The sequence below is a fragment of the Phalacrocorax aristotelis genome, chromosome 21, assembly GCF_949628215.1.
Source record: "Phalacrocorax aristotelis chromosome 21, bGulAri2.1, whole genome shotgun sequence".
Taxonomy (NCBI): Eukaryota; Metazoa; Chordata; class Aves; order Suliformes; family Phalacrocoracidae; genus Phalacrocorax; species Phalacrocorax aristotelis.
The window spans coordinates 6,347,755-6,373,021 of NC_134296.1; the positions used below are offsets into that span (position 1 = coordinate 6,347,755).

The window sequence follows — 25,267 nt, forward strand, 5'->3', positions numbered from 1 at the left end:
GAGTTTTTGGCACACAAATCAGCTTGTTTTGAGTCATCTGGAAAAAAAACAAATCTAGAAAGCCTACGTTTGTCTTTGCAATTAACTGGGTTCTTGTAAATGTTTGGTGGAGGTCAGCACCTGCTCCGCAGTGACGAGGGGCCTGTTGTGAGCAAGCCCCTGCTTGTGGGGCGAGGAGAGGCAGCCTTGTGCCGTCTTCTACAGAGCAAGAACTAAATCCCATTCATCACATTTTGGCGTGGACCCAGGTGAACTTCAGAAAGGTAGAATATCCCACTCGGTGTAGGGAAGAAAACTCGGGCTTGGCAGAACAAACCGCTACCTGTGAGAAGCACAACCTGGGGTAACAAGGCCATTGCCAGGTTCTTGGTGGTGATTCAAGCCTGGATGAAACTGTGCAGCCAGAGTGCAGATGGAGCGAACGGTTGCAGCTTCTGCCAAAACTCTTTGTTACTGGAAAACGACCCACCAGTGACAGCCAGGAACAGCTTCCCATGATGGGAAACCCCGATGAAGGGCAGCTGGGTTTCCCATCACGGTCCTGGGTGTCCAGCTCTAAGCGATGCTCCCTGGGACCTCGTGCGCTGCTGAGCTTCAGCTGGTGTCGCTTTAATGGGATTAGGTGGAGCTGGTTGAAGAAATGGCATTTTGAATGTTGGCCATAGGCTTTTGAGGTCAGAAGGGATGAGCTCATGGCTGACATGGCCCAGGGTTGAAGCCTCTTGCGGTGGCCCCCGTAGTGTGGCTGAGGTCCCTGGGCATCGCCCGGGGACCAGCAGTGGCTGGTGCCGTTGCTGCAGGGAGGATGGGCAGCAACCTGCTCAGCCAGGATCGTTTCAGGAAGGAGTTGGCAGCTCCGCACAGAGGACAAACAATTTCAACATACGCTTGTGTCGCGCTCAGTTTTCTAGTGTTTTGCTTTATGGGTTGAATAAACTACTTCCTTCTTGCTCAGAGGGAAAGTTAATGATTTATGGGTCAGCTGGCAAAACTCTGATCTCTGCAGAATTCAAATTTTTCTGCATGGAGCCATATCTGAGTGTGTAGGCGTATCGTAACTCCTCCTTCAGCGCTGCAGTGCCCGGAGCCGGGGGGACTGGACAAGGCAGCCGTCGCTTTGTCTTGTCGGGGCCGAAAGCGCGGGTCTCTCCGTCTGCCGCCAGACCTCCAGGTAAGATGACTCAAGCCGTAGAGCTGTAGGTAACGTTGCTTGTGGGGACTGGACTGGAGCTTGATTGCAACTCTAGCAGGCACAAAGATTAGTAAATTAAATCAAATTAAACCAAAAGCTGTAACAAGGACTGGAGGAAAGCCAGAGAAATGAAACATCCACGAGAAGGGTTAGGTTTAGGGCAGAAAACATCAAGACAGACTCTTGTTTCCAGGAGGAAGATGGGCTCTTGGAGCGTACAGAACACTGGGAGGGTTTAGGCTCATCAGTGATGATCCTGGATAACAGAGTCAGTGAGAACTCTTGCTGATCTCTAGGGGTGCCAGGTTAGTCTAAATTGCACTTAAATTCCCTTCTGGAAAGCAATTCAGCCTCCCGAATGACTCATGTGCTTTGCAGCTTTACTCCAGTTGGAGTCATTTGCTCAAAACCGTTGCATTTCTGGTTAGACACTCCTCTCTCTCTCTCTCTCTCTCTCTCTCCTCCCATGTAACGTGGTGTTAGGGGACTGTACCGACCCCGGCAGCATTTCATCTGACTATGAAGTAGCTTCCAAGAGATTTATTACTAAAACAAAACATTTTACCCATAAGATAAGTTTCAGGAGACTTTTTCTAGAAGGCATAGATAAACTCATGGCCCTGCAGGTATTAATGTGTATGGCTGGCTGGGAAAGACACTACGTTGGCAATATAGTGCTTTTAAGTCAAATCTGACAAGTTACAAAAGTATATTTTTTTCTCTTCTTTTTTTTCCTCTTTTTTCCCCCTTTTTCTCTTTTTTCCCCCTTTTTCTCTTTTTTCCCCCTTTTTCTCTTTTTTCCCCCTTTTTCTCTTTTTTCCCCCTTTTTCTCTTTTTTCCCCCTTTTTCTCTTTTTTCCCCCTTTTTCTCTTTTTTCCCCCTTTTTCTCTTTTTTCCCCCTTTTTCTCTTTTTTCCCCCTTTTTCTCTTTTTTCCCCCTTTTTCTCTTTTTTCCCCCTTTTTCTCTTTTTTCCCCCTTTTTCTCTTTTCTCCCCCTTTTTCTCTTTTCTCCCCCTTTTTCTCTTTTCTCCCCCTTTTTCTCTTTTCTCCCCCTTTTTCTCTTTTCTCCCCCTTTTTCTCTTTTCTCCCCCTTTTTCTCTTTTCTCCCCCTTTTTCTCTTTTCTCCCCCTTTTTCTCTTTTCTCCCCCTTTTTCTCTTTTCTCCCCCTTTTTCTCTTTTCTCCCCCTTTTTCTCTTTTCTCCCCCTTTTTCTCTTTTCTCCCCCTTTTTCTCTTTTCTCCCCCTTTTTCTCTTTTCTCCCCCTTTTTCTCTTTTCTCCCCCTTTTTCTCTTTTCTCCCCCTTTTTCTCTTTTCTCCCCCTTTTTCTCTTTTCTCCCCCTTTTTCTCTTTTCTCCCCCTTTTTCTCTTTTCTCCCCCTTTTTCTCTTTTCTCCCCCTTTTTCTCTTTTCTCCCTCCCGTCTTTTTTTTCTTTCCTAATTTTAATCAAAAGCTTCATTCTCAAAATTGCAAATAAGTGAGACTAGTGGAATAAAGCCTATGGGAATCGCTCAACATCTACAATCAATTGTCCTGTTTACGTTGTATTTTCACGTCCCTGGGTCTGCCCTGCTGGAGCCAGCCTTCCCCACCTCCGTCAGCTCTGCCCCAGCAGCTCAGCTCCTCTGTGCTGGGTCTCGGTCCCGTTGGCAGGAGAGGAGCCAGCAGAGGAGCTGCTCCCCTCTTTTGCAGAGTATTGCAGTAGCTCCCGCAGCTTCTGCTCCCCAGCCACGACTGTAGGAACCGCGCAGGGATGGAGAAGTGAGACCTGCCCATGTGAGCTGTGCTTATACTGAGTGTAAATAACCCCCTGCTATTTTTACAGACATCTGGCCTAGGAAAAGAATGTGGTAACCTCTGTGGGGTCTCCGGACAGGGAGGCTGGAATAAGGAAAGATGCCAGCTTCAGAATCGGGGAGGCAGAGGGATCACGCTGCTGTGCTTGGGTTATTCCTTGCCGCCGCTGTTGTTGTGGCTGTCCAGAGTAAGTGAACATGAGGAAGGAGCGAGTCTGTCAGCATGAACTAAGAGCCCTCAAAGGAAAACCTTCTCCTGAGGTTCACAAGACTTGGACCCTTCTCTTTCCCATGTTGCCTTTGCGTTTCAAGAATGTTGTAAATCTTTGTGATCGGAATCCACCTTCCTTTGCCTTTTGTTCCTTTGGGTGTAAAACGGCCATAAAATTATTCCAGCTGAAAAAAGTGCAATGATTTCTACTAACTGGGGAGATAAAACGGTTAATCTGGATTCTGTGACCAGCCTTTGAAGCCGCTGGGTCAGGCGTGAAGAGCTATCAGGACTTGGGGTGATGCTCCTCCCCTGTCCCCACCAGCCTCGGCCATCCCCGGTCACAGTCTGTGCTTCTCCTTTGTTTCTAGCTTTTAAGAGTTTTAAGGCCACCGAAGTGTCCTCACCTGGACCTTCTGAGTAAATCAGGCCTGAACTCCCACTGGTTTTCCTTGTAGCATCTTTCTGATGGCGTTTCTGTCGGTAGGTATCTGCGTTGTTCCGCCGCGTTTCCCGTCTGCGGAACTCAAGGAGAAATTCCGTGGCGACACCACGTTTCCCCAGGGTTCAGTGGTGGAATATGTGTGTCGTCCAGGTTACGTGAGAAATTTTAACACCCAAACCCTCTTTGTTTGTGGAAGGAACGGTCAGTGGCACGGATCAAACGAGATGTGTACACGTGAGTATATCTTGGGTTGAGTTTTGACTTTGTTTTTTATTTGCTGACGCTATCAGCTCATTTTGTTGGAGCAGTATCCAAAGTGACCTCCTGGGATGGTGGTAGATGAGTGACCTGACGTGAAGTGCTGACTGTTTTCCGCTAAGTACTACCAATGATGGCAAAAACTGAAATCTGCTTCGATGCTGCTGGGTTTGGTTGAGGATTCAAAGGATGTTCTGCTTTGTAACTCTTGGTTCATAAAAAGCGTTTCAGGCTTGCAGGAGGATAATCCTTTAGCTGTGAAGAAACACTGTTGTGCTTGCCAGGGTTACTGCAAAACCCCACTTAGGCTGCAGAGGCTGGCTGCAGGCCGTGATGCAAGTCTTAACAGCATCCTGAATCATGGAATAATTTAGGGTTGGAGGGGAAATCTGGATGTCTCTGTCCATCCCCTTGCTCAGTATTGGAAGATTCTTCTGCTTTCCTGCTGCATTTTCCTGATTCTTTAAGAAACTGAAATAAGAACCAACTCCAGTCCTGTTGTCCCCCAGCAAAGTCGTGCGCCTTCCCTGGAGAGCCGCCCAACGGCAGACTCATCCTCACAGGAAAGTTGAGTTTTGGTTCAACAGTGAACTTCACCTGCAACACCGGGTAAGCCGGGAGGACTCAGGGCATGGCTCCTCTTCTTCCCCAGAGATTTTTCTGAAGTCTTTTCCTTCTAGATTAGAGCCCGTGCTGTCAAAAGCCTTACTGGTGTAGGTAATTGCAGACTGACTGAAATATCTTTTAAGCTTTCCTTTGAGGGCTTTAAGGATTGACTGAGTCTTCCTAATCTTGTACTTTGAGGCAGTTCTTCCCGAACCCAAGTTCACTCTCCTGGCCCTTTCTAAACCATTTCTAATTTTTCAGTATCTTTTTGAAGGAAAAAACATCAATGCTGAACTCAGAGCTGTAGTGATAGCCACAGCCGGCCGATAAAGTAGACATTTTCCCTTAGAAACTGTATTTTTTTTATTTTTAAAATGCTTTTATTAAAAGTCAGTGTGTCATTGCAGAAATGACATTGATGGCAAATTTCTGATCAGCTGTAATTATGATAAGGAAGCCAAAACCGTCCTGGTGGTGATGTTATAGGTAATAATCAAAACTGATTTTATCGAGCAATTTCCTCTCCCCTATTTCATGCAGGTACAGACTGGTTGGAGAGTCTCAACTTCACTGCGTGATTAAAGATGGGGCTGTTACATGGAACAGACGTATTCCCTTCTGTGAGCGTAAGTAGAGTTCATTAACTGATCTACAGCTTAGATGTTACTGCGGATGGATAAAGAAGCAGCCGTGTTGCCCTGATGAGGGTATCAGCAGTTTGATGCACGGTGGAGTCCGGAAGGACACTTGTTTTTCTTTGTGTTTCTCTTCCTGCATCATCCTGCAGAAAAAAATACTCGCTGTCTGGGAGTAAGGCAGCTGCGTGTAGGACTGGTATATCCCAAAACCACTCGGCGCCTGGGTCGGAGCTCTGCTGCCCCTGGGCTGGCGTACAACTCCCTTGAGACCTGCCCTTAATTTCTGACCCTTCTGGCACCTCCTGTTTCAATTTTTTTCTTGCCAGACCTTTGGTTCAAAATGAATTAAGTTCTTTCTCTTTTGTTCTTCCCTCCCTCTGCCATCTCTCCCCACTCCCTCCCAGCAATACCGTGCTCACCCCCTCCAGAAATCGCTAACGGGGAGCACAGCGGAACTGACAAAGAGCTCTTTGAATACGGAGCGTCCGTCACGTACCGGTGCCACACCGTCAGAAGGGGAGAGAGACCTTTCATGCTGGTGGGAGATGCCTCTATTTTCTGTACAACCACAGATAACATAAATGGTGTCTGGAGCAAGCCAGCCCCGGAGTGCAAAGGTGAGCTGCTCCCACGAGCACGTGTTTGCAAGCTGACCGGGGCACTGCAGCAGCACCAGCCGTAGCCCCTTCGTCGCTGCCTACGGCCCGGTCTGCTAAAGCTGTTTTCTTCCTTGGAGCCATCTCTGTCCCTTATGTTGCTGGAATTGCCTCTTGCAGATGACACCCTCTGAGTTCGGTAGCAGCAACAGGATTTAGGGTCTTTCCCTCGCAGGGACCGTGAGTGCTCATGGTCACCAAGTCAGCAGGGACGTGGGAGTGGGATTTTATTAGCCTTTGCAGACCAGGTAATATGTAAAATGTAACGCCTGCAAAGAGTTTGTTGCCTGCTGTGATGCCTGCTGGGATACCTGCTGCCTTCACTATGTTCTTTTTAGACTTTGCCTTAATAAAAAGTGTGAAATAAAAAAAAAAAAGACTGTAATGTGGAGGAAGGTGTACAAGAATATCACGTCAGCCTGCTACCTCGTCATGTCCGTTTTCAGCCTTTTTGGCAAACGCATCTTATGCTACGAGCATGTCTTTAATACCCTAATCTCCCCTCTTGAGCATAACCGCTAACCTAAGCAACGGTGTTTCCCTGACGCAGTGGTTAAATGTGAGCATCCGAGAGTGGAGAACGGGAAGCTGCTGAGCGGGTACCGAGCTGAGTACACCTACGGAGACACGGTCATGTTTGACTGCAACCTCCGCTACACCATGAACGGCAGCGATTCATCCACGTGCACAGAAAACAACCTCTGGGACCCCCCGCTGCCGCTCTGTCAGCTCAGTGAGTGTGGCTGGAGCGAGTGTTGCTCCACCTGGCCCAGCTGCTTTGCTTCTGTGAAGCTCCCACCTCTCTAAGAAAGTGTGAAGCCCTAAAGTGAGGGCTCCAAGACTTAACTTTTTGGATTTTTTTTAATTTTTTTTTTTGGCTAATCTTTGTAGAACTAAGGTGACTTTAGGAATTTATGACTCGGGGCCATAGAGATTAAAGCCTTGTCCCATTCAAGCTGGTGAGCATTTCTCATTTGAATTCAAAGGGACTAAATTAACCTTTCTATACTTCGTGTTTTTCAAGTTTGTTGGTAGAGCCTCAGATAGCATAAACTGGAAATTACATCTTGTTGTAACAGTGAAAATCACCATGCAGCCCAAAACGATTCATACGTTTTCATTTGTCTCCTTTGCTTTCGCTCTTTAGCGTTACTGAACTCAGACCATTAAATGCATCTCAGAAAGAACAATGGGAGCCCATGATTTTTCCCCAAATTCTGTCACATTACATACCACCATGGGCCGCGCTGATTTATCACCAGCAATGTCCCTAAACTGCTATTTCATCCCTAGGTAGCTGTGAGAACCCTCCAGACGTGCGTAACGCTGTTAAAGCAAAACTTGCTGGCAATTTGTTCCCCGTGGACACCGTCATTACCTACGAGTGCAGGGAGGGCTACCAGTTCGGTCCGGGAGAAACCACGCGGAACATAATGTGTCTGCCGGATTTTACATGGACTGAAACTCCGCAACCTTGTGAAAGTAAGTGTCTGTTCCTTTGGCTTCCTCACCCTTGTGATTTGGCAGAATTATTACCGAATGAAGGCAGAATTATTACCAAATTACGTGGGCCGCTGTCGTGCAGATGGGAGGGTGGGGGAGAAGTGGGGGGTGCTCCAGGTGCCCAGCTTGGCGTGTCTCTGGTCTTTGCTGTGACTCTTGAACTCCACTGATCTGTTCCCCAGCCACAGGGTTTTCCCTGCTTTATTTACCAGCTATGCTTTCTAGTCCCTCGAACCCCTGGAAAAAAGTCCTTGCAGCAGTGAGGGCCCCTTCCTCCACCCAAGGGGAGGTTGCAGAGTCCCTTGCAAACACCCCGTCCCCCAGGAGCGCCCAGGGATGGTTGCTGGGGCAGCTGAAGTGTTGTGAGGCGTCTGTGTCTCTGTCTTACAAAGCGTTCAGCTTTCTGGTTACAATGAACCTGCCGTCGTCCGGATGGTTTTACCAGGGTTTCACGTTTGCTGATGTTTGGCATTTCTCAGGAATCCATTGCCCGCGTCCGGATGTCAGCCATGGAAAGCCCTTAAGTATATGGGGAGATACAGAGAGTTACGCGTACGGAGACAGACTGCAAATTATGTGTAATGACGGCTACGCTTTCAAAGGTCACGGCAATAACATCGTCCTTCAGTGTACAAGCGACGGTAGATGGGATCCAGCAGTACCGGAGTGCACGCCAGGTAGGCGAGAGTTGGTGAAACACGTTGACTTGGCGACTGCTTCTTTTTGACTGCAAAGGTTGGGGTCACTCTGTACAGCGTAGGCGTCGTCTGGCAGTCACACAAGGATCTCCCTGTGGCCTTAGGTGATGGTAGTAGTAGCCAAGGAGAATTTTGTTCCACTGCCACGTATCCCCAGATCGAGTCCTCCTACGGCTCATGAAAAGTTACCACACAGAACTAAACTGCTACAGGGGCTCAGCCTTCAGATTTGGGTTACGTTCAGGTTTTTGCTGTATTTTCATTCTTGTATCGCCACAATCCCTCTCATGCAGCTTTCAGGCTATTTCATAGATATAGGCTAAAATCTGGAGACGGTGAACTCTCTTCCACCAAGACAGATACCGTAGTAACATCATCCGTATATTGAATTCCACTCTACAAGCAAATCAGGATTTGTTTAAAACCTACTGATTTAAGTAACAGCGCACAACTTAGGAAAAGTCATTAAATACTGTGTACAGACTTTCTAATTTCTACAGTATTAGACCATTGCTAAAAAGATTTAACACATATCATCTAATAAACTAAATGGTGAAGGCTACATTGAAAAAATAAACGTTTGTCATACCTATTGATTAGTATCAGCAGCACAAATAGACAGATTTCAAAGTTTTTCCAAGACGCAACTTTAAGTCTTTACAAAATCACCAAAATTACAAGGAGAGTATGTTCAACTGATCTAAGGGTTTGGTTTGCATTTCTCTCTATAAACGCAGTGGTATGTTTACCAAACATCCATTTTCTTCTAACCCCAGATCTTAGATTTTTTTTTTTAATCTAGTCCTCCTGTGTTAACTTGGAAGAAATAGGCAGCAAAAAATCCAGATGGATCATTGTATTGCCTGGGGTTCGGTGCGGAAAAAGTACGGGAGTTTGGCAGGGGCCTGAGCTAGTGTCTGGGGAGGTGGGATGCGAAGGGTTGGGTGTTAGAGGCTTTTAGAGGCTTACGAGGTTCCCAAGAAGCCTGGGAGACATCTACCCAGCTGGAAGGGGATGTGGTTTGTGCTTTGGACAACAGCTGGGCTGGTTTGCTGACAGGAGGCTTGGGACCAGGGCATGTTCTCGATGCGTTTCCCCTCTCGGAAGAAAATGCAACAGCGTAAATAACTGACACTGCTGAAACCAGTAACGTAGCAATGGGGCACCGTAGCAAGACCCGCAAGCTGCTGGAGGCGGCCTGAGCCCAAAAGCTCAGGAAAACCTTGCCAGGAGGGAAGAGCCTGCTCTTGTCCTGGCCCTCATGCTGCCTGTGGGGTGCTCAGCAGCTTCACGAGTGCAGCTCAGTGGGAAAGCAGGGCCTGCAGCCCCTGGGGTAATAACGGGGTTATTAACGGCTCGCTCAGGCACAGACCCGGCTCGGGAGCACGTGCCTTTCCCAACAGCCTCAGAAAAATCTGACCATGGAAGAAGCAGCTCCTTTAGAGTTATCAAAGGAAGCGCTGAAACCTGCATCTGGACAATAGTCACCTTTTTTTTTCAGGGTTGAGGCGTTCTTGCTAATTGTCTTTTCCATAGAAAGCACCTTCACTGGAGTTCTTCCTGAAAATACATGACGTCCTTTGTTTTCTGTTGTTTCTAGAACTTAGTTGCCCAAAGCCAGCTACTGCTCATAGAAGAGAGGTTTATAAAAGCAAAAATGACTACACAGCTGGGACACAGCTGCGGCTGACGTGTGATTCGGGCTATGTCCTCAGGGGCCAGGACTTTACTGAGTGTCAGCCTGATGCGAGCTGGTCTCCCCCATTACCGTTTTGCGATGAAGGTACGTGTAACGCGGAGCTGAGAAGAAATCTCGTGCATCAGGATTCGGAAAGAGCAGTCAGACTGTGACCTGCCTTCAGCATCTGCTTCTGGGGAACGGGACGACGATCACCAGCTCATGGGCTGAAAGTGTTGAGGTGCCTTCTCCCTGGAGATGTGATCCAGTGGGGGCTGAGCGAGGAGTGGGAACCTGAGCTGGTGTGAGAGGCAAGAAGCCAGGTGGTAACTTCATGTGAATTTGCCACACTACAAACATGAAGTTAACTCTTGTACTGAGTTCCCAGAAGCAGTTTTGATTATCACCTGAGTATTACGATCATGCATTTCTTTTCTTATCAATCCCCTTTATTTCTTAGCCTGTGGACCCCCTCCAAAAATTGCCAACGGGCAGCACTCAGGCTTGGGACAGGAGCAGTTCCCGTATGGCGCGGAGGTGACGTACAGCTGCGCGGAGGGTCTGTCCCTCATCGGGGACGCCTCCATCTACTGCACCTCTGATGATGGGGTGAACGTGGCGTGGAGCGGAGCTGCCCCGGAGTGCAGGGGTGAGTCGTTTCTCCTGTTTGGGATAAGACCAAAGCCAGGACCTGGGTGCGATGCTGGGGCTAAGCCCCAGCCCCGTTATCTGCCCTGGTCCGGGAGCTGCAAACCTGGAGAGCTTAATGACTGTGCGGCTCCTCCGGCTCCTGTGCAAAGGTCTTGGCACCACAAGCTGTTCCTTAACGCCAGGGACTGGTAGGGTCTCCCTGGGGGCTGCTGCAAGCAGCTGAAGGGCAATTCTTGTGTTTGAGTCTAAAACTGATGCAGAGAGCATGGGGAAGAGCGGCTCTGCCCTGCCTGAGCTGGTTCCGCGCCGTCCCTGGGGAAGGGCAGCAGCCAACCCCCCCCTGCTCTCCTCCCGCAGTGGTTCGGTGCCCCAGGCCCTCGGTCGAGAGGGGAAGGATGACTCCGCAGAGGTTCACCTTTCCCTACGGGGCGGCCGTGCAGTTCTCCTGCGACGAAGGCTTCGTGCTGCGCGGTGATGCCGAGAGCCGGTGCCAGGCCGACGGCACCTGGCAGCCTCCCCTGCCCACCTGCCAGCCAGGTGGGTACCCAACCCGGGCAGATGCTTGCACAGGCCAGGGTGCTGCTCCTTTGAATTGTGGAATCATCAAATCACAGAATGGTTTGGGTTGGAAGGGACCTTTAGAGGCCATCTAGTCCAACCCCCCTGCAGGGACATCCTCAATGACATCAGGTTGCTCAGAATCACCGGCAACAGGTGGAATTTGCGGAGATTTTTCTCCTCAGTCTCCTCCCATTACGTTATTTTTTAGCACGCATTTTTCTTTCAGTTCTGTGTCCTCAGCCTTCAGAACAGGGGGACCTATTCATTTCCCCTCGGAAATTAAGATACGAGGTGAATGACACTCTGTTTTTCTACTGCAAGCGTGGCGGACGTCCATCAGCAAATTCAGAAACTATTTGCTCAGCTAACGGCACATGGATACCACCACCCACGTGTGTAAGTACCGCCATCTGCCCAGGCTTTGTCTGTATCTTGCCCCGTTTATAGTCTGGAATAGCGCTGGTCTGACTTGATGATGTGTTTGCTTCGTTACGATAGGGCTGGCCTGATTGAGGGGCTGCAGCAGGAGGGGGAGGCTCAGCACGTCAGTCCCTGTAGCAGAGTCTCATGCCCTCTGTCTTTGTTTTGGTTCTTTTAAAGAAAAAGAATGATGTATGTGAGAAGATTCTTCGGAACAAGGAAAATTTCCAGTGTGGAGTTCCTCTGACAGAACTGAAAACTCTGCTGGAAGTCCAAAAACTGTACCTGGAGATCCAGAAACTTGAAAAGGAGCTAAAACCCACAGCATATGGCTGACTGTTGTCACTGCTATCATAAGAACTGTCCTCTTGGCATGTTGAATAATCATGCTGAGGATTTTTGGTTTTATGACTTCGTAATTCATGTTAATACTTAAGTAGGCAGAACAAAATTTACCAATCAGTCAGGGAACAGATCCGGTCATATGGGGAGTCAGCAAGTGACTTCTTACGGCTCGTCCTGTTAGAGCTCACTGGGCTAGGTTTGTGCATCGCTTCATACATTTTAAAGCCTTACATTCAGCTATGTTTGTTATACTGACAAGCGCGCAGTTAGGGAGGAGCTGAGTGGAAAGTAAAATTTTTGTCAGAGCCGAGCAGAGGCCGTACAGGCAGGCGTGAGCGTGGAAAGAGCCACCAACCCACCCTCGCCCCGCAGCTGCTGCACCTCTTCAGCTGCAATCCAGTATAGCCCACTGCGGCTCTGGTCGTATGTGGTGCAGTAACTATGGCGAACAAGCACGTAATTGCCTAATTAGCTGTGACCTTCAGAGCAGGCACAATGAAGAAAACTTCAAAGCCTGACTTCTAGCAAAACAAAAATAGCAGGTTTTCATCCCGAGCAGGACAGAGGCACCTGAGGCCATGGCAGTGCCGCTCGCTGCATCTTTGTGTGTGCACTGAGAGCAGTTGTTGGAAATAGAAGTGTAAAGGAACAGCTGATTTTTTTTTTTTCTGCAACCTCCAGTAAAGGGGAAGTGCTCTGTTAGCACGCGTCTTGTGATCGGACCAGTACTCCTTCACCGTGAGATTATAATAAAGCTGCAATTGTAATGACAGCTGTGTCTGGCTTTTAATAATTCTGCCCTGTCTATAGTAAAGGGAAGAGGTGCTTCAATAATCATTGCTCGATTAGGCACGGAGGGCTGCTGTTCCCCGAGCACAGTGCAGGGGTGTGTGGGGGGTGATTGCCCCCTTGCCCCTGGGGTAGAAGCAAAGTGGATGCGCAGCACTGCCCAGCACACCCACCAGCAGCTCCCTGCGCTTCAGAAATGAGGCCGGGATGCTGCAGAGCCGTTCTAGCCATAAAAGACCTTTCTTCTGCTGTCCCCGCCGGGGAAGAAGGCAGAGCAGCGTTCCCCCCCAGGGCACATCCTTGCTGGAGAGCTGAGGGAGGGCAGCGCTCGCCTTGGGCAGGTCAGAAGGGCTGGGGGGGGGTGGCAGCGTCAGCGTGGCTGTCTGGCCTGTCCCCAACTTCCCACAGCTGCTTCCCCTTCCCCGGCGTGCTGCAGCGGGCTCTCGGCAGGGAGAGGGTCTCGCCGTCCCGCAGCGCTGGCCCAGCAGCTCCCTGCACCATGCGGGCGTTTCTCCGCTGGCTGGGGCAGCTTCTGGTGGTGGTGGTGCTTGTGCTGCAGCCAGCTGGGGCTCTCGGTGAGTGTTGCTCCCCTGCTCGTTTTCTTTGCTTCTGTGGCTCAGCTTTGCTTGTGGATCAAATACGGAATGATCGGGTTAGGAAAACGCAGCAGGAGACCTCGCTCTAGCTGACGTCGCTGCTAACCGCTTTCTGTGCCTGATGTTCTTGTAAGGATGATCTGAGTTTAGTCGCTGCTGCTAATCACCCCTTTCTCCTCCAGCTGCACCTCTAGACACTTGCAAAGAGCCGCCCAAAATTCCCAATGCTTTTCAAAAGTCGTACGCTGGGGGTACAGCTCCCCCCCCGGGACCGGTGTTAAGTGCAGCTGGCTCGGAGGTTAGGAGCTTGTCCCTGGGACAGCCTGGGGCCGGCTCTCTTTGCAGAACTTCTCCTGGTCTGGACCAGTTCGGCACTTGTGCCGGAGGGAGCATGTCACCCTTTGCCTCGATCATCTGTGCAGTAGCTGAGGAGCTGTTCCCAGGGTCGGAGGGCGTCGTTAAGGTCTGGGGATCAAAGAAGCGGATGGTGGTAAGAGGGGGTGAGTCACTGAGGCAGGTAATAGTTTTTACTATTTAATTAAAAGGGTCATAGTTAGCAATTTGAGTGCTATCAGGTTGATGCTTAAGCACTGAGACATCAACCAAGGTTGATGCTTAAGCACCGAGACACCTTGAAGGTAGCTGGTGAATTGTCATGCATCCTGCAGGCTGGCGGCAGCACAGGAGAAGTGGAGCTTTGCTGACGAGTGTCTCTAGGAAGGGGAGTGACTCGCAGTTTCTGCATGGAAGTCGACAGTTCCTTTAAAAACAGGCCTTTTGAGAAACTTCCCTGGTGTGCAGAGCTCTCCCCAGCCCCTCTCTGCAGAGGCATCTGCTGCCCCCGGCTGCCAGCACCGCCTTTACAACCTTTTTTTTTTCTTTTTAAATTCACGGTGCTTCTCAGTCCATTTTCCAAATCTGAACGTTACCAACGGGGTGCCGATAGCGAGCCTGGGCCCTGGGGAAGACATGTACGAGTACGGAGACGCTCTTTCGGTGGGTGCTGGTATCCAAGGCAGCATCGCCGGCGCTGCCCTGGCGCGGTGCTGGTGTGACGGTGCCTGGGATGCTGCTGTACCAGCGCGTGAACAGGGTATGGTTTTAACAGAGACACGCTGTGTCTTGGTGACCTGCCAGCTTCTGTTGTGAAGCGTGAGGAAAAATCCCAGTTATAGGTGCCTTTAGTTTAGTTTTCTGCTATTACACTTTGTGACCCATCTCTCCCATGAGAAATATTTTGGAGCTGTAGCTGGACAATAAAAGATTTTTGTTGGGACGCCGGTGATGTACGTGTGCGATAGAGGTTACGCAGCTGTTGGAGAGCCTCCTGTTTGTTGTGAAGCTGGTGGTTGGGCGCCAGCACCCTGGAGTCACCCATCCCTCAGCACGCAGATGGGTCCTGCTGCGACCTGCTAGATGCTGTTAGGAAAGAGCCAAAATAGTTTTTGATTGTGTGCAGTGGAAATGCCCCATTTTTGGAGTGAGGGCTGCTCAAGCACACCTCTTAAGCCCTAATCCCTCTGCCTCAATTGCTGCATTTGTCAAACTGATCTGTTTTCTCTCGCTTAGCAGACGGAGGCGTGGTGACAGTGGGTCACTGTAGCTGTAGTCAGTAAGATGTCCCCTGAAAAGCCCTGTTTGTTTGGTGATCCACAGAGGGTCAGTGTCGCGTCCCAGGTATCACCCACGGACAGCTGAAACCTGCACAGAACTTCACCTATGGCAGCACAGCCACGCTTGAGTGCGATGCCGGCTACGTCCCCGTGGGTGCCACCACCACCCTGCGGTGCCTCAGCAGTGGCAGATGGTATCCGTGGGTGCCTGCCTGCGTCCCAGGTACGCACACATCTCTTCCCCCCCCCCCCCCCCCCCCTTATTTTGTCTGCCATGTGTAACTGCCTGCTTTTATTTCACTAGAGATAGGAGGAGAGGGGTTGGAGGGTGGGCACCACGGCAAGCTGCACTGTCTGATGTTTGGTGGCAGGATTCCCCTCCGCTCCTTCATCGCCCCTGGGCAACATGGCAAGGCTGTCCTGATCAGGCCGCCCTACCTTCCTGCAGGGTACACCCAATGAGATGCAAAAGTGTACAAGAATAAAGACTCTCATTAGATTCGCATTGTTTGGTGAATTTGTCACCATTATATTTTTCCATTTCGGTTCACCCCTCGTGCCCCACAGCGATGCTCGGGGTCGCTGCTGTCCCTTGCATCTTTCTGGGGTTTCTACCCTTGCCCAAGGGGCAGGCTGGGTTCCCCCAAAGGCAGGGCTCAGCGCCGTCCCCAGTGGGTCTCTAGGGAGACCTCCCAGCTCTGAGGGTCCGTGCTGTCCCCTGCTCTGGCACCAGGTCAGTGTCCCTCCCCTCCTGCCGTCGACCATGCGGACCGAAACCCTCAGCGCGAGTTTCCAGTCGGGACAACCGTGACCTACTTCTGCAGAACTGGATACACTTTGGTCCCCGAAGTCTCTCCGGTAACTACGTGCCTTAAAAACTTCACATGGTCCGTAATTCCAAAGATTTGCGAGAGTAAGTATGCTGTTTCCTTTGCTTTGCCAGCAAAGCGTCAATTTAATGATGTGGAAGTAACATCGGTTTCAGATACCCGCTAGTGGTGCTGTGCCATGAGGACTTATTGAGCAGTGCTTTGGCTCTCACTAATAATAATTTTTTGTAGCATGGCTGAAAAGAAATAGCTGCAACTCACACTAATTATTTAGTTGTTCAAGCAACAATGCGGCGATGCAGCTAGTAACATCATCCCTTCAGCGCAATTTATAGCTAATCACAGGGCTCAGATCATTCTGCCTTCCAAGAGAAATGGTTGTTATCACATAATTACCATTCCTGAGCATGCCAGGTCTGGCTAGAGATGTCTGTCAGCGTTAACAGGGCCCCCGGCAGGTTCTCTGGGTCAGCAAGCCACCACCATGGGAAAACACCCCCGCGCAAAAGTCTCCTGCCTTCCCCTCCTGACCCAAACCATGCAAGCTCTTTCTGATGCTGGTGTTCCTCAGAGACGCGGTGTCCCAGCCCGGCCATCCAGCACGGGAGAGAGATCAGCCCAAAAAAAGCTGAATACACATTTGGGCACCAGGTGGATTTTCTGTGTGACGCCGGCTACACGCTGAGGGGCAGCCAGAGGATCCAGTGCTGGTCTGACGGGACGTGGAGACCCCCCGTGCCGTACTGCGACAAGGGTGAGCGCGGCGGGTGCAGTGCAGTGGGTAGGAGCAGCGGTGCGAGAATCGCGTAAGCTGAGCATCACCTCTCGGAGAAGGTGTCAGGAGAAGGGCTCCAAGCCACAGCATTAAATGGCTTTAATGTTTTCATCTTCCAGCAAAACTGTAATTGATTAAATGTGTTGAGTAACGGGACTCGTAGCCATTTCTCAGAGGAGTGTTCGAGGGGTTTACGATACTCTCAGTTCCCTGACCCTGTTTCTGAGCAGGATCATTTCTCATGGGAAAGAGGAGGGGGTAAGGGGAGGGGATGGAGGCCCACGTTGAGGTACGGGGCGGTTAGATGGGTCAGGCTGGGAACAGTGGCAGAGCCCGAGCCAAGCCTGGCAAGAAGCGAGGAGGACTTCGTGGAGAGCAGCAACCCTAAGTACAAACATCCAGAAATGGCTTCGCCCGTTACTTCCCTGCACTTCTCTGTCTCCCTGACTGACTGAAGAAAATCTTAATTTTTCCTTCCTCTATTCTCTCATAGTTTGTGGACCCCCTCCAAAAATCGCCAACGGGCAGCACTCTGGCTTGAGAACAGAGCAGTTCCCGTATGGCTTAGAAGTAAAATACAGCTGCGCGGAGGGTCTGTCCCTCATCGGGGACGACTCCATCTACTGCACCTCTGATGATGGGGTGAACGTGGCGTGGAGCGGAGCTGCCCCGGAGTGCAGGGGTGAGTCGTTTCTCCTGTTTGGGATAAGACCAAAGCCAGGACCTGGGTGCGATGCTGGGGCTAAGCCCCAGCCCCGTTATCTGCCCTGGTCCGGGAGCTGCAAACCTGGAGAGCTTAATGACTGTGCGGCTCCTCTGGCTCCCGTGCAAAGGTCTTGGCACCACAAGCTGTTCCTTAACGCCAGGGACTGGTAGGGTCTCCCTGGGGGCTGCTGCAAGCAGCTGAAGGGCAATTCTTGTGTTTGAGTCTAAAACTGATGCAGAGAGCATGGGGAAGAGCGGCTCTGCCCTGCCTGAGCTGGTTCCGCGCCGTCCCTGGGGAAGGGCAGCAGCCAACCCCCCCCTGCTCTCCTCCCGCAGTGGTTCGGTGCCCCAGGCCCTCGGTCGAGAGGGGAAGGATGACTCCGCAGAGGTTCACCTTTCCCTACGGGGCGGCCGTGCAGTTCTCCTGCGACGAAGGCTTCGTGCTGCGCGGTGATGCCGAGAGCCGGTGCCAGGCCGACGGCACCTGGCAGCCTCCCCTGCCCACCTGCCAGCCAGGTGGGTACCTGCCAGGAGCCGAGCCAGCGGCCCCTGCAAGAGTGCAGAGAGGTTGGGGTGCAGCATCGTGTAGCTGTGTCTGTCCTTGGGGGTCCCCTAGTGCCTTCCCCTCTTTGCAGAAGAAGCAGCTGATGTTTATAAGGCTGAATATTTCTTGATAATCCTGTAGAAAGGAGGCTCTAAGACAGATTGGGAGAGACTATCGTTACTGACTTTCTCTTCAGTGCATATTCTTACTGGCAAATGCAGCCTTTTGCACAGGGATGCCTGGAATGAGACATTGTCAGAAAACAGCAAATGCATAACACCTCTCAGGGGCTGTTGTGACCTTCGCCGTTGCCTCTTGAAGGGCCTGGGGAAGTAACTTTGCTTTAACGTTTGGGTTCACAGCTCCACAGATTTAAGTTCACCTGCACTGACTCAGTCTTCCCCAACTTTATGGGGTTTTTTTTCTACCCACATAATGGTGACCCTCTTGCTGAGCTGCCTTCTGCTGTGGTTTTTCCTTTCAGTTCTGTGTCCGCGACCACACATGGTCAACGGAATGCTGAAAAGCACTTTGGATAGTAAAATGTGGTACCAAACAAATGCGACTGTTACTTTTGAATGCCTTAAAGGATACCACTTTTCAGACAATGGAGACGTGTCTTCAGAAGACTCTCGGACAGCCACGTGCTTGCCTGATGGCAACTGGACGCCGCTGCCCAAGTGTGTAAGTACCATAGTCTGGCTGAGGTCCTGGATGGGCGCTGCCTGATTTCTAATAGGAAAAAAACCTGCTTGAATACCATAAATGCTTTTGATTTATGGTTCCTGTCCTGGTTTTGGCTGGGATAGAGTTAATTTTCTTCCTAGTAGCTGCTGCAGCGCTGTGCTTTGGATTTAGTGTAAGAAGAATGTTGATAACACGCTGATGGTTTCGTTGTCGCTAAGTAGTGCTGACACTGGTCAAGGACTTGCCAGCCTCCCGTGCTCTGCCCAGCGTACAGCAAGCCGGGAGGGGAGGGGGCACGGCCAAGACAGCTGGCCCCACCTGGCCAAAGCCATATTCCGTACCGTATGACATCATGCCCAGTATATGAACTGGGGGGGAGTTGGCCGGGGGGTGGCGATGGCTGCTCAGGGATGGGATGGGCATCCTTCGGTGGGTGGTGAGCAGTTGCATCATTTGCTTTTCCTGGGTTTTGTTCCTCTCTCTCTTTTTTTGTTGTTTTCCTTTTCATTATTATTATTTCTATTATTATTATTTCAATTATTAAACTGTTCTTATCTCAACCCACGAGTTTTCTCGCTTTTGCCCTTGCGATCCTCTCCCCTGTCCCACGGGGAGGAGGGCGAGCGAGCGGCTGCGTGGGGCTGAGTTGCCAGCTGGGGTTAAACCACAACAGTCCTTTTTGCCTTGTCACTTGAAACGATACATGGCTTATCCCCACCGAAACCAGGACAGAACCAAGGGGGGGTGCAGACTGGGCTGGGGCAGCGCATGGCAGACGGGACAGAAGTTCAGGCTCGGAGCTGAGGGGTGGGTGGCTCTCCATCTGCTGCGGTGCGATCTTACATGTTTTTTTCCTGGGTTTTGTTTCTTTTGTTTTGCTTTTTAACAGAAGCAAGACCGTGACACTGATGTGTGCAAAGAGATTCATTATATTGGAGCGGTCTTTGAATGCGGTGTGCCTATCGCAGAACTGAAAACTCTGCTGGAAATACAAAAACTGTTTCTGGAGATTAAAAAACTAAAGGTGGAACTAGAAAACTTGAACAAGAGTGTCCTGTAACAGCCACCCTTGGTGAACATGCAGTTCGTGCAGTCATAGTATCTATATGAAGGCTCTTGGCGACGTTACGATTCATGTTTGCATACATATAGCCAGGGAAATAACCACCAATGTATGGGAGACTGCTTTTGCCATACTAGATCCTAGAGCATCGAGGGGTTTTTACTCTTCTCCTTAAGACTGACAAGCTTGATCCACTCTTGCACCAATGTGTTGTTTCACATTTTATTTTAGGAAGCGTGGTAAGAAGTTAAATTGAGCTGCTTTGAGTCACTGCATAAACTGTGCTAAGCCAAGAGAAGGGGGACTGAAGTCCACAGAAGTAAACTTCTAGCTGAGATGAGCGTCTGGCTCTCTGAAGGTCCTTCTGCTGTAATCCTCCAGCTGGTAGTTTGCACAATGCCGCATCCTCTGCCCGTACCAAACTCAGCCTGTCCTAGCATTAACATACTTCTTCTATCTAGAAATAGTAGTGAAGCGAGTGTTTAACTATGTGATTTCCTGTTAATCTAGCTCGTGATTTTTATTCTTCTAGTTAAGGGCAGCTGCATATAGAAGTGCCTTTGTAAAGGCTCCTATTCCCTTATTCCTGGATTTAAAACAGGCAACAGGTTTCTGGCCCAGCACTGTACTCGGCAGACATCTGTGGCGGTGTCATCTTCCATGTCCCTATTTCCAGCAAGCAAATGCTAAGAATAGATGTTCTAAGCCCAAGTGTAGAGAATCAGGCAGCAAAGATTGTTCTTATTACTTAATAACCGATGATCAGTTTATGTAGCTCTGTGATGCAGCAATTACTTCTTCCCTTCAGGGTTACAATAAAGATGCAGGTGTAACCACGGCTGTCCTGTAATCTGTCACGCGGGCTGTAAATTAGGCAGGTCTCCAGTGTGGTCCAGCGGCTGTTCTGACTGAGAGCCGAGCCCTGGCAGCCGGGTCAGTCCTCGGGGCGCTCGGGGAGCCGCAGGGGGCACGGCGTGGCAGACAGCCGTGGGGCTGAGGGCTCTGTGGGGCACAGCAGCGCGCTGCCGCCTGGCCTCAGGGGGAGAAGGGTGAGCACTCCTCCCCTGCACAGGCAACCTGCAGCGGTACATCGCTGCCAGATGCATGCTTTTATGAGTTATTAGAGTTGCTTTAAATGTTACTAGAGCCTAAAGCGCAACACCTAGGGAAGCGATGGCGTCTCTCGTCATTGCACAGAGAGATGCTTTGATAATGCGGTCTGTGCTTCGCCACGTCCCAGTGAGCAGATCTGCGGTGAGAGGCACTCTCAGGCCCACTCCAGTTCTCCCTGTGCCAAGGGAGAGCAGGGCTGCACCCTCCTGCGTTGTGCCCACATGGCACTGCGAACAGAAGGTGTCTCTTTCCCCCTGTGCAAGGCTCGAAACCCATAAACATGAATAAGAACTGGGTGTTATGTCCCGTATGTATCTAAGACTGTGTTCGAGCAGTTCTGACTGATGTCAGCTGAGATATTCCAGGCTGTTAGTCAGTGCACAGATGATTTGGCTCACACCCATTCCTAATTACAAATAAGTCAGGCAATCAAGAAAGAAATTAACAAACTAAAAGCCTAATGCTTTTATTTTTTTGCTTCCCTAACTCTGCTCCTAGAAGATCTGTGTTGTGTTACCTGCCAGCAAATGACTAAGTAGGCACTTTCCTACCCTGGACACAGCTTGGGGCCGGGTGGGCTTATTTTCTGCTCTGGTAGCGTTTGGTTTGGGTAAAACTGCCAGTCTTGGGTCAAGTAAAAGGGTTGAGTTATTCCCCCATCCCTTACAGTGGGGGCAGGAGGACCAGGGCTTTACCCAAGCCTGTGAATAGCAGTTGTCCTCCACCCCTGGCTGATCTCCATGTCCCTGCAGCTCCATGTGTGTTCTGGAAAAAGTTTCCACTGCTCCAGACGCTTGCGTGAGTCTGCTGTGCTGCATCTCCTCCCAGCTTCGGAAACAGCCCCTTGGAGCCAAAGATGCTCAACAGAAGAGCACAGAGATTGCTGCAATGAAGCCTGGAGAACCAGGACAGGGGAAGCACCTCGGCACCCTGAGCTGCAGGGCACCCACCGGGGCATGGGTGTCCGGCCACCCCATGCTCCTCCTGGCCTTGCTGGGGCTTCTAGGGCTGCCGGTGGCTCGCAGTGAGTATGGGGACGTGGGATGTGTGGGGAGGACCAGCAAGACCTGCCCAGGTCCTACCTGGCTGCTCGGGGGCTGGGGAGGGCGACGCCACCACCCCCCAGTCTGGGGACCCATTGCTTGATGCTCTCACGGATGCTCTCGTGGATGCAGCCCTGGCTGGTGCCTTTGCCCAGAGGAGAAGTCTGGGCCAGCCCAGCCGCCCTCCTGGGATGCTCACTGGGGCTGGGGAAGGGGCCAGGGACCTGGGTCCTCACCTGAGGAGGTCTCCTCCTGCCACAGGTGACTGTGGGCCCCCACCTCCCATGAACTACTCTAGACCATCCAGCGACGAGCATGCCAGCAGCTTCCCCGTTGGATCCAGGGTGACGTACACGTGCCTCGAAGGCGCCATCAAGATCCCCGAGAGGTCGGACACGGCGGAATGCCTGCCCGGCGCGCGCTGGTCAAAGCTGCCCGAGCCCTGTGGCCGTAAATACCTCCTTTCTCTGAAACACGGCTCCTTCGCTTGTCTCTCGCTTGGCTTAAAATTTCTGCCGCTTACGGTGGCTGCTCTGCAATGGCACCGCCCATCCTGGCAAGGTATAAAACCGCTTCCCTTAGCTGCTGATCATCAGAGCTGCTGCTGGGCGCAGGATCCGTGTCGGCCATCGAAGGGGTAAGTCAGACTGGCTGGAGCGCAGGATGCTCGCCCGTCTCCCGAGCCCCGGCTGGCAGAGGCTGTGCGAGCGGCTTCTTGTCCCCTACTAACAGCTTCGCCTCCGCGCTTGATGCATCTTCACCTGCGCTTCGCAAAAGGCGCATTGAGCAGAGCAGCAGCCTGGGATGAAATACTGAAGCAACCTGCAATTTTCCAAAAGCACCATAGCGAGAGCATTTCTGCGGTTCCAAGGTTTGTTTTGCATGCCTCCCCGCGGGCAGCTCTTTCAGGCCCGCTTTCCTTGGCTGCCAGGGAGCTGTCTTGCCCCAACACGGTTGCGGTTTGCTGCCCTGTCCAAGGCGGACGAGACGATTAATTTCTTTCCTGTTGGGACCAACGTGAGCTACGTCTGCCGCCGCGGCTACGAGAACACCTCGGAAAGTTCCCCCACTAGCACTTGCCTTGAAAACCTGGTGTGGTCGGAAGCCGCTGAGCTGTGCAGGAGTGAGTATCTCTGCTCCGCGCTGCTTGCCGAAAAGCAGCTGTGGAGGTTGGAGCAGGTCAGGTGGCTGCTCCCAACCCATGTGCTGAAATGCAGCCGGGTCGTTATCGTCCCAACAGCTACGTGTTTAATGCAAAACTAGGTGGATATTCCTTGACATTCGTATATAAGTCTGAACAGCAGGAGTATCGATAGTGTTCTTTTTTCTTTCTGCTGGTATGAACAGATCTGTTTTGATTTTCGTGTTGGGAAACACGTGCATCTGGACACAGCATATGCACAGGACAAATGCCAATTTGCAACTCTCGCATTGAACTTCAAAATTAAGACAAAGCGTGTTTCTCGGTGACATCTATGTAATGTTAAGATTGATGATGTGGCAGCAATACATTTTTCACAGTCAAGTAACTTACTGCCAGTCTGTCGAGAGGGAAATGTCTCTGCAAATATTCTCCTCCGCCCTCCCGTGAGACGCTTACTGCTGTGAGTGTGGAGCCCTTACGGGGCATCCCACCTTGGTCTACAGCTGATTCTGGCCCCTGCCAGCTCGGCTGTGGCACGTGGGAAGTGAAACGCTTTGGTACCTTTGGGTATAACCCTCTAAGTCTGTTCCTTATTTAGACTTTTTTGTCTCTCCATCATGGTGTGTTTCCACTAACGCTGGCCTCGTTCTCTGGCAGGGAGATCCTGCGGCGAGCCGGGCGCGCTGCCCGGGGGCAGGATGGTTGTTCTCACAGACTTGCAGTTCGGTGCACGAGTGAACGTGTTCTGCGAAGACGGGTGAGTCACGGGGCAATGCCCCCGAGCTCCAGTACACCAGTGCTGGTGCTGGAATGCAAACTCCTGTCCAGTGCAATGAACTATGGACATGGGCTGGGCTGCTATTTCACAATATATCGCTCTTGTGGTGTTGCTCTGGATGCAGAGCATGGAGCTGCTTTTCCCACTTGAATCACAGCTTTGGGCTGGGAAGGAATGACACGCGGCTGCAGGGAAGGGAGCGGGGTCTGAATTTATGGCTACCTTTCCTTCAGGTGTCATCCAGAGGAAATCTAACCTCCCCTACAGAGCTGGTCGTACCATCAGTTCAAAACAGGTTACTTAAAAGATTTCAATTTAACATATTGGAGATATATTGAATTAAAAGGCGTTACCTTTGAATTTTAAAAATACAATGATGTTCAGCTAGAAAACTGCAATGAAGCACACTTTCCGTCTGTCAGTGAGCTGACTCACACTTTTTGCCTGCTTTCAATCAGCACACATGCAGTAGACACTTGCAAAATTAAACTCTTAAGACTCCAGCTAGCATTCCTCCCTCCCTAGCAGGAGCTAGCTAGCATCATCTGCCTTGTTCTGTCAGTCTTTGCAGCTGCTTCAAATGTGACAGATAGATTTCTTTCTCCAGATATTCCCTTAGCATGGACTTTGGGAAATGACAGCATTTCCCACCCTTCTGGGGTTCGGTTAATCTTCGGCAATACACATCAGGGTGGAGGGATAATGTTATCCATCTAGGCAAGATCGGATACTATTGATCATGTACAAATGGTGAATTTTTTTGAATAGGAGGGCATAATTCAGAGATTGGGGAATGTGTCAGTACTGTCAGAACAAGAAGTATTAGTTTCCAGCAAGCCAACCCAAAAGCCACTTTAATGTAACGTAGATCCCTGTTGCCCCCCACCCCCAGGCCCTGCTGTATGTAGTGGAAGCATTTGAATATTTGCAGAGACGAGGTGAGGAGGCACAACAGCAGCCTGCTGTCATTTGCTTTTCTGGCAGAATTTAGCAACCCAAGAGCAATCTCCTAGGGAGGTGGTGGCACAGAAGGAGGCTGGGTGCCCTGCCCGCTACCACCGGCACTGAGGATTGCAGCAGGTCCAGCTAACTGACCTCGGTCATGCAGCACTGCCGCGAAGCGCAGCAGCAGTCAGGGGCTGAGCCACAGCCTTTCGAGATGCTGTGTGTGCTCAGGAGGGAGCTCCTCACCTCGTCACCTCCTCCTGGTGGGTGACGGCGGCGTGGGAAAGGCGCTGGACACCAGCGGCCTGAATCCCAGCACTGTGCTCCGCCAGGAAGCGGGCAGGGAGAAATAGTGCCTCATTCAGCAAACCCAAGCCCAAGGCATCCATGTGGGAATCCGCATCTAACCTCAGCGCTCTCTGGCATTCGCTGCGTGCTCTGCTAGCTGCCAGCTGCGACTTCTCCCACCCTTGCAATGGAAGATGCGCTCTGCAGTGAGTCGAAGGGGAGAGTCGCCTGAAAATAGATCAATAAGGATCCTGGCAGAGCGCCAGGTGAAGGAGCTCTCCTTTAACCTGCTTGTATCGGCCCACCTGCTTGCTTTAAAACTGCCTTTTCTAGGCTCCTGATCATACAGGTACTGGGGGGGCGGGAATTGTGCTCAGTTTCTGGATAGCGGCACACATTTTTCTTTTCTTGTGCATTTTCACTTAGGTACAAATTAGATGGGCGTCATTTCATCCAGTGTCAGCTTAAAGGAAACGACGTTGAATGGAGTAAACTTCCAACTTGTGAATGTAAGATTAATCCGACCTTACTTTTGCCTTCTCTCCAGCAGATCCCACATACTCATGTCTAGTCTAAACCTGTCTCTGTGCTTTGTTTGCTTTTGTTGATATTGTGTGGCAGATCTGTCACCAGCACTGCCGCTGAGAAATACCCATTTGGCTGCTGACGCTGTATTTCAGCAGCTTTGTTCCCACAAGATC

At 50.9% G+C, this 25,267-nt stretch overlaps 1 protein-coding gene across 1 annotated transcript in view; it reads left to right on the forward strand.

Annotated features, from left to right (window-relative positions):
• Positions 1–953: 953 nt before the first annotated feature.
• LOC142067391 (complement receptor type 1-like) overlaps positions 954–25,267 on the forward strand; it is a 39,981-nt gene continuing 15,667 nt past the window's right edge. The window contains exons 1-28 of the mRNA XM_075115969.1: positions 954–1,171; positions 3,013–3,171; positions 3,682–3,873; positions 4,407–4,506; positions 5,044–5,129; positions 5,546–5,758; positions 6,348–6,530; positions 7,091–7,279; positions 7,780–7,977; positions 9,599–9,781; positions 10,137–10,325; positions 10,685–10,864; positions 11,115–11,284; positions 11,489–11,639; positions 12,335–12,416; positions 12,578–13,017; positions 14,695–14,874; positions 15,385–15,564; positions 16,053–16,235; positions 16,750–16,938; positions 17,298–17,477; positions 17,990–18,189; positions 19,082–19,248; positions 21,121–21,392; positions 21,673–21,861; positions 22,343–22,534; positions 23,213–23,312; positions 24,993–25,075. Of these exons, the coding sequence (XP_074972070.1) occupies positions 3,084–3,171; positions 3,682–3,873; positions 4,407–4,506; positions 5,044–5,129; positions 5,546–5,758; positions 6,348–6,530; positions 7,091–7,279; positions 7,780–7,977; positions 9,599–9,781; positions 10,137–10,325; positions 10,685–10,864; positions 11,115–11,284; positions 11,489–11,639; positions 12,335–12,416; positions 12,578–13,017; positions 14,695–14,874; positions 15,385–15,564; positions 16,053–16,235; positions 16,750–16,938; positions 17,298–17,477; positions 17,990–18,189; positions 19,082–19,248; positions 21,121–21,392; positions 21,673–21,861; positions 22,343–22,534; positions 23,213–23,312; positions 24,993–25,075 (4,759 nt within the window). The 5' untranslated portion in view covers positions 954–1,171; positions 3,013–3,083. The remainder of the gene's footprint in view (positions 1,172–3,012; positions 3,172–3,681; positions 3,874–4,406; positions 4,507–5,043; positions 5,130–5,545; positions 5,759–6,347; positions 6,531–7,090; positions 7,280–7,779; positions 7,978–9,598; positions 9,782–10,136; positions 10,326–10,684; positions 10,865–11,114; positions 11,285–11,488; positions 11,640–12,334; positions 12,417–12,577; positions 13,018–14,694; positions 14,875–15,384; positions 15,565–16,052; positions 16,236–16,749; positions 16,939–17,297; positions 17,478–17,989; positions 18,190–19,081; positions 19,249–21,120; positions 21,393–21,672; positions 21,862–22,342; positions 22,535–23,212; positions 23,313–24,992; positions 25,076–25,267) is intronic.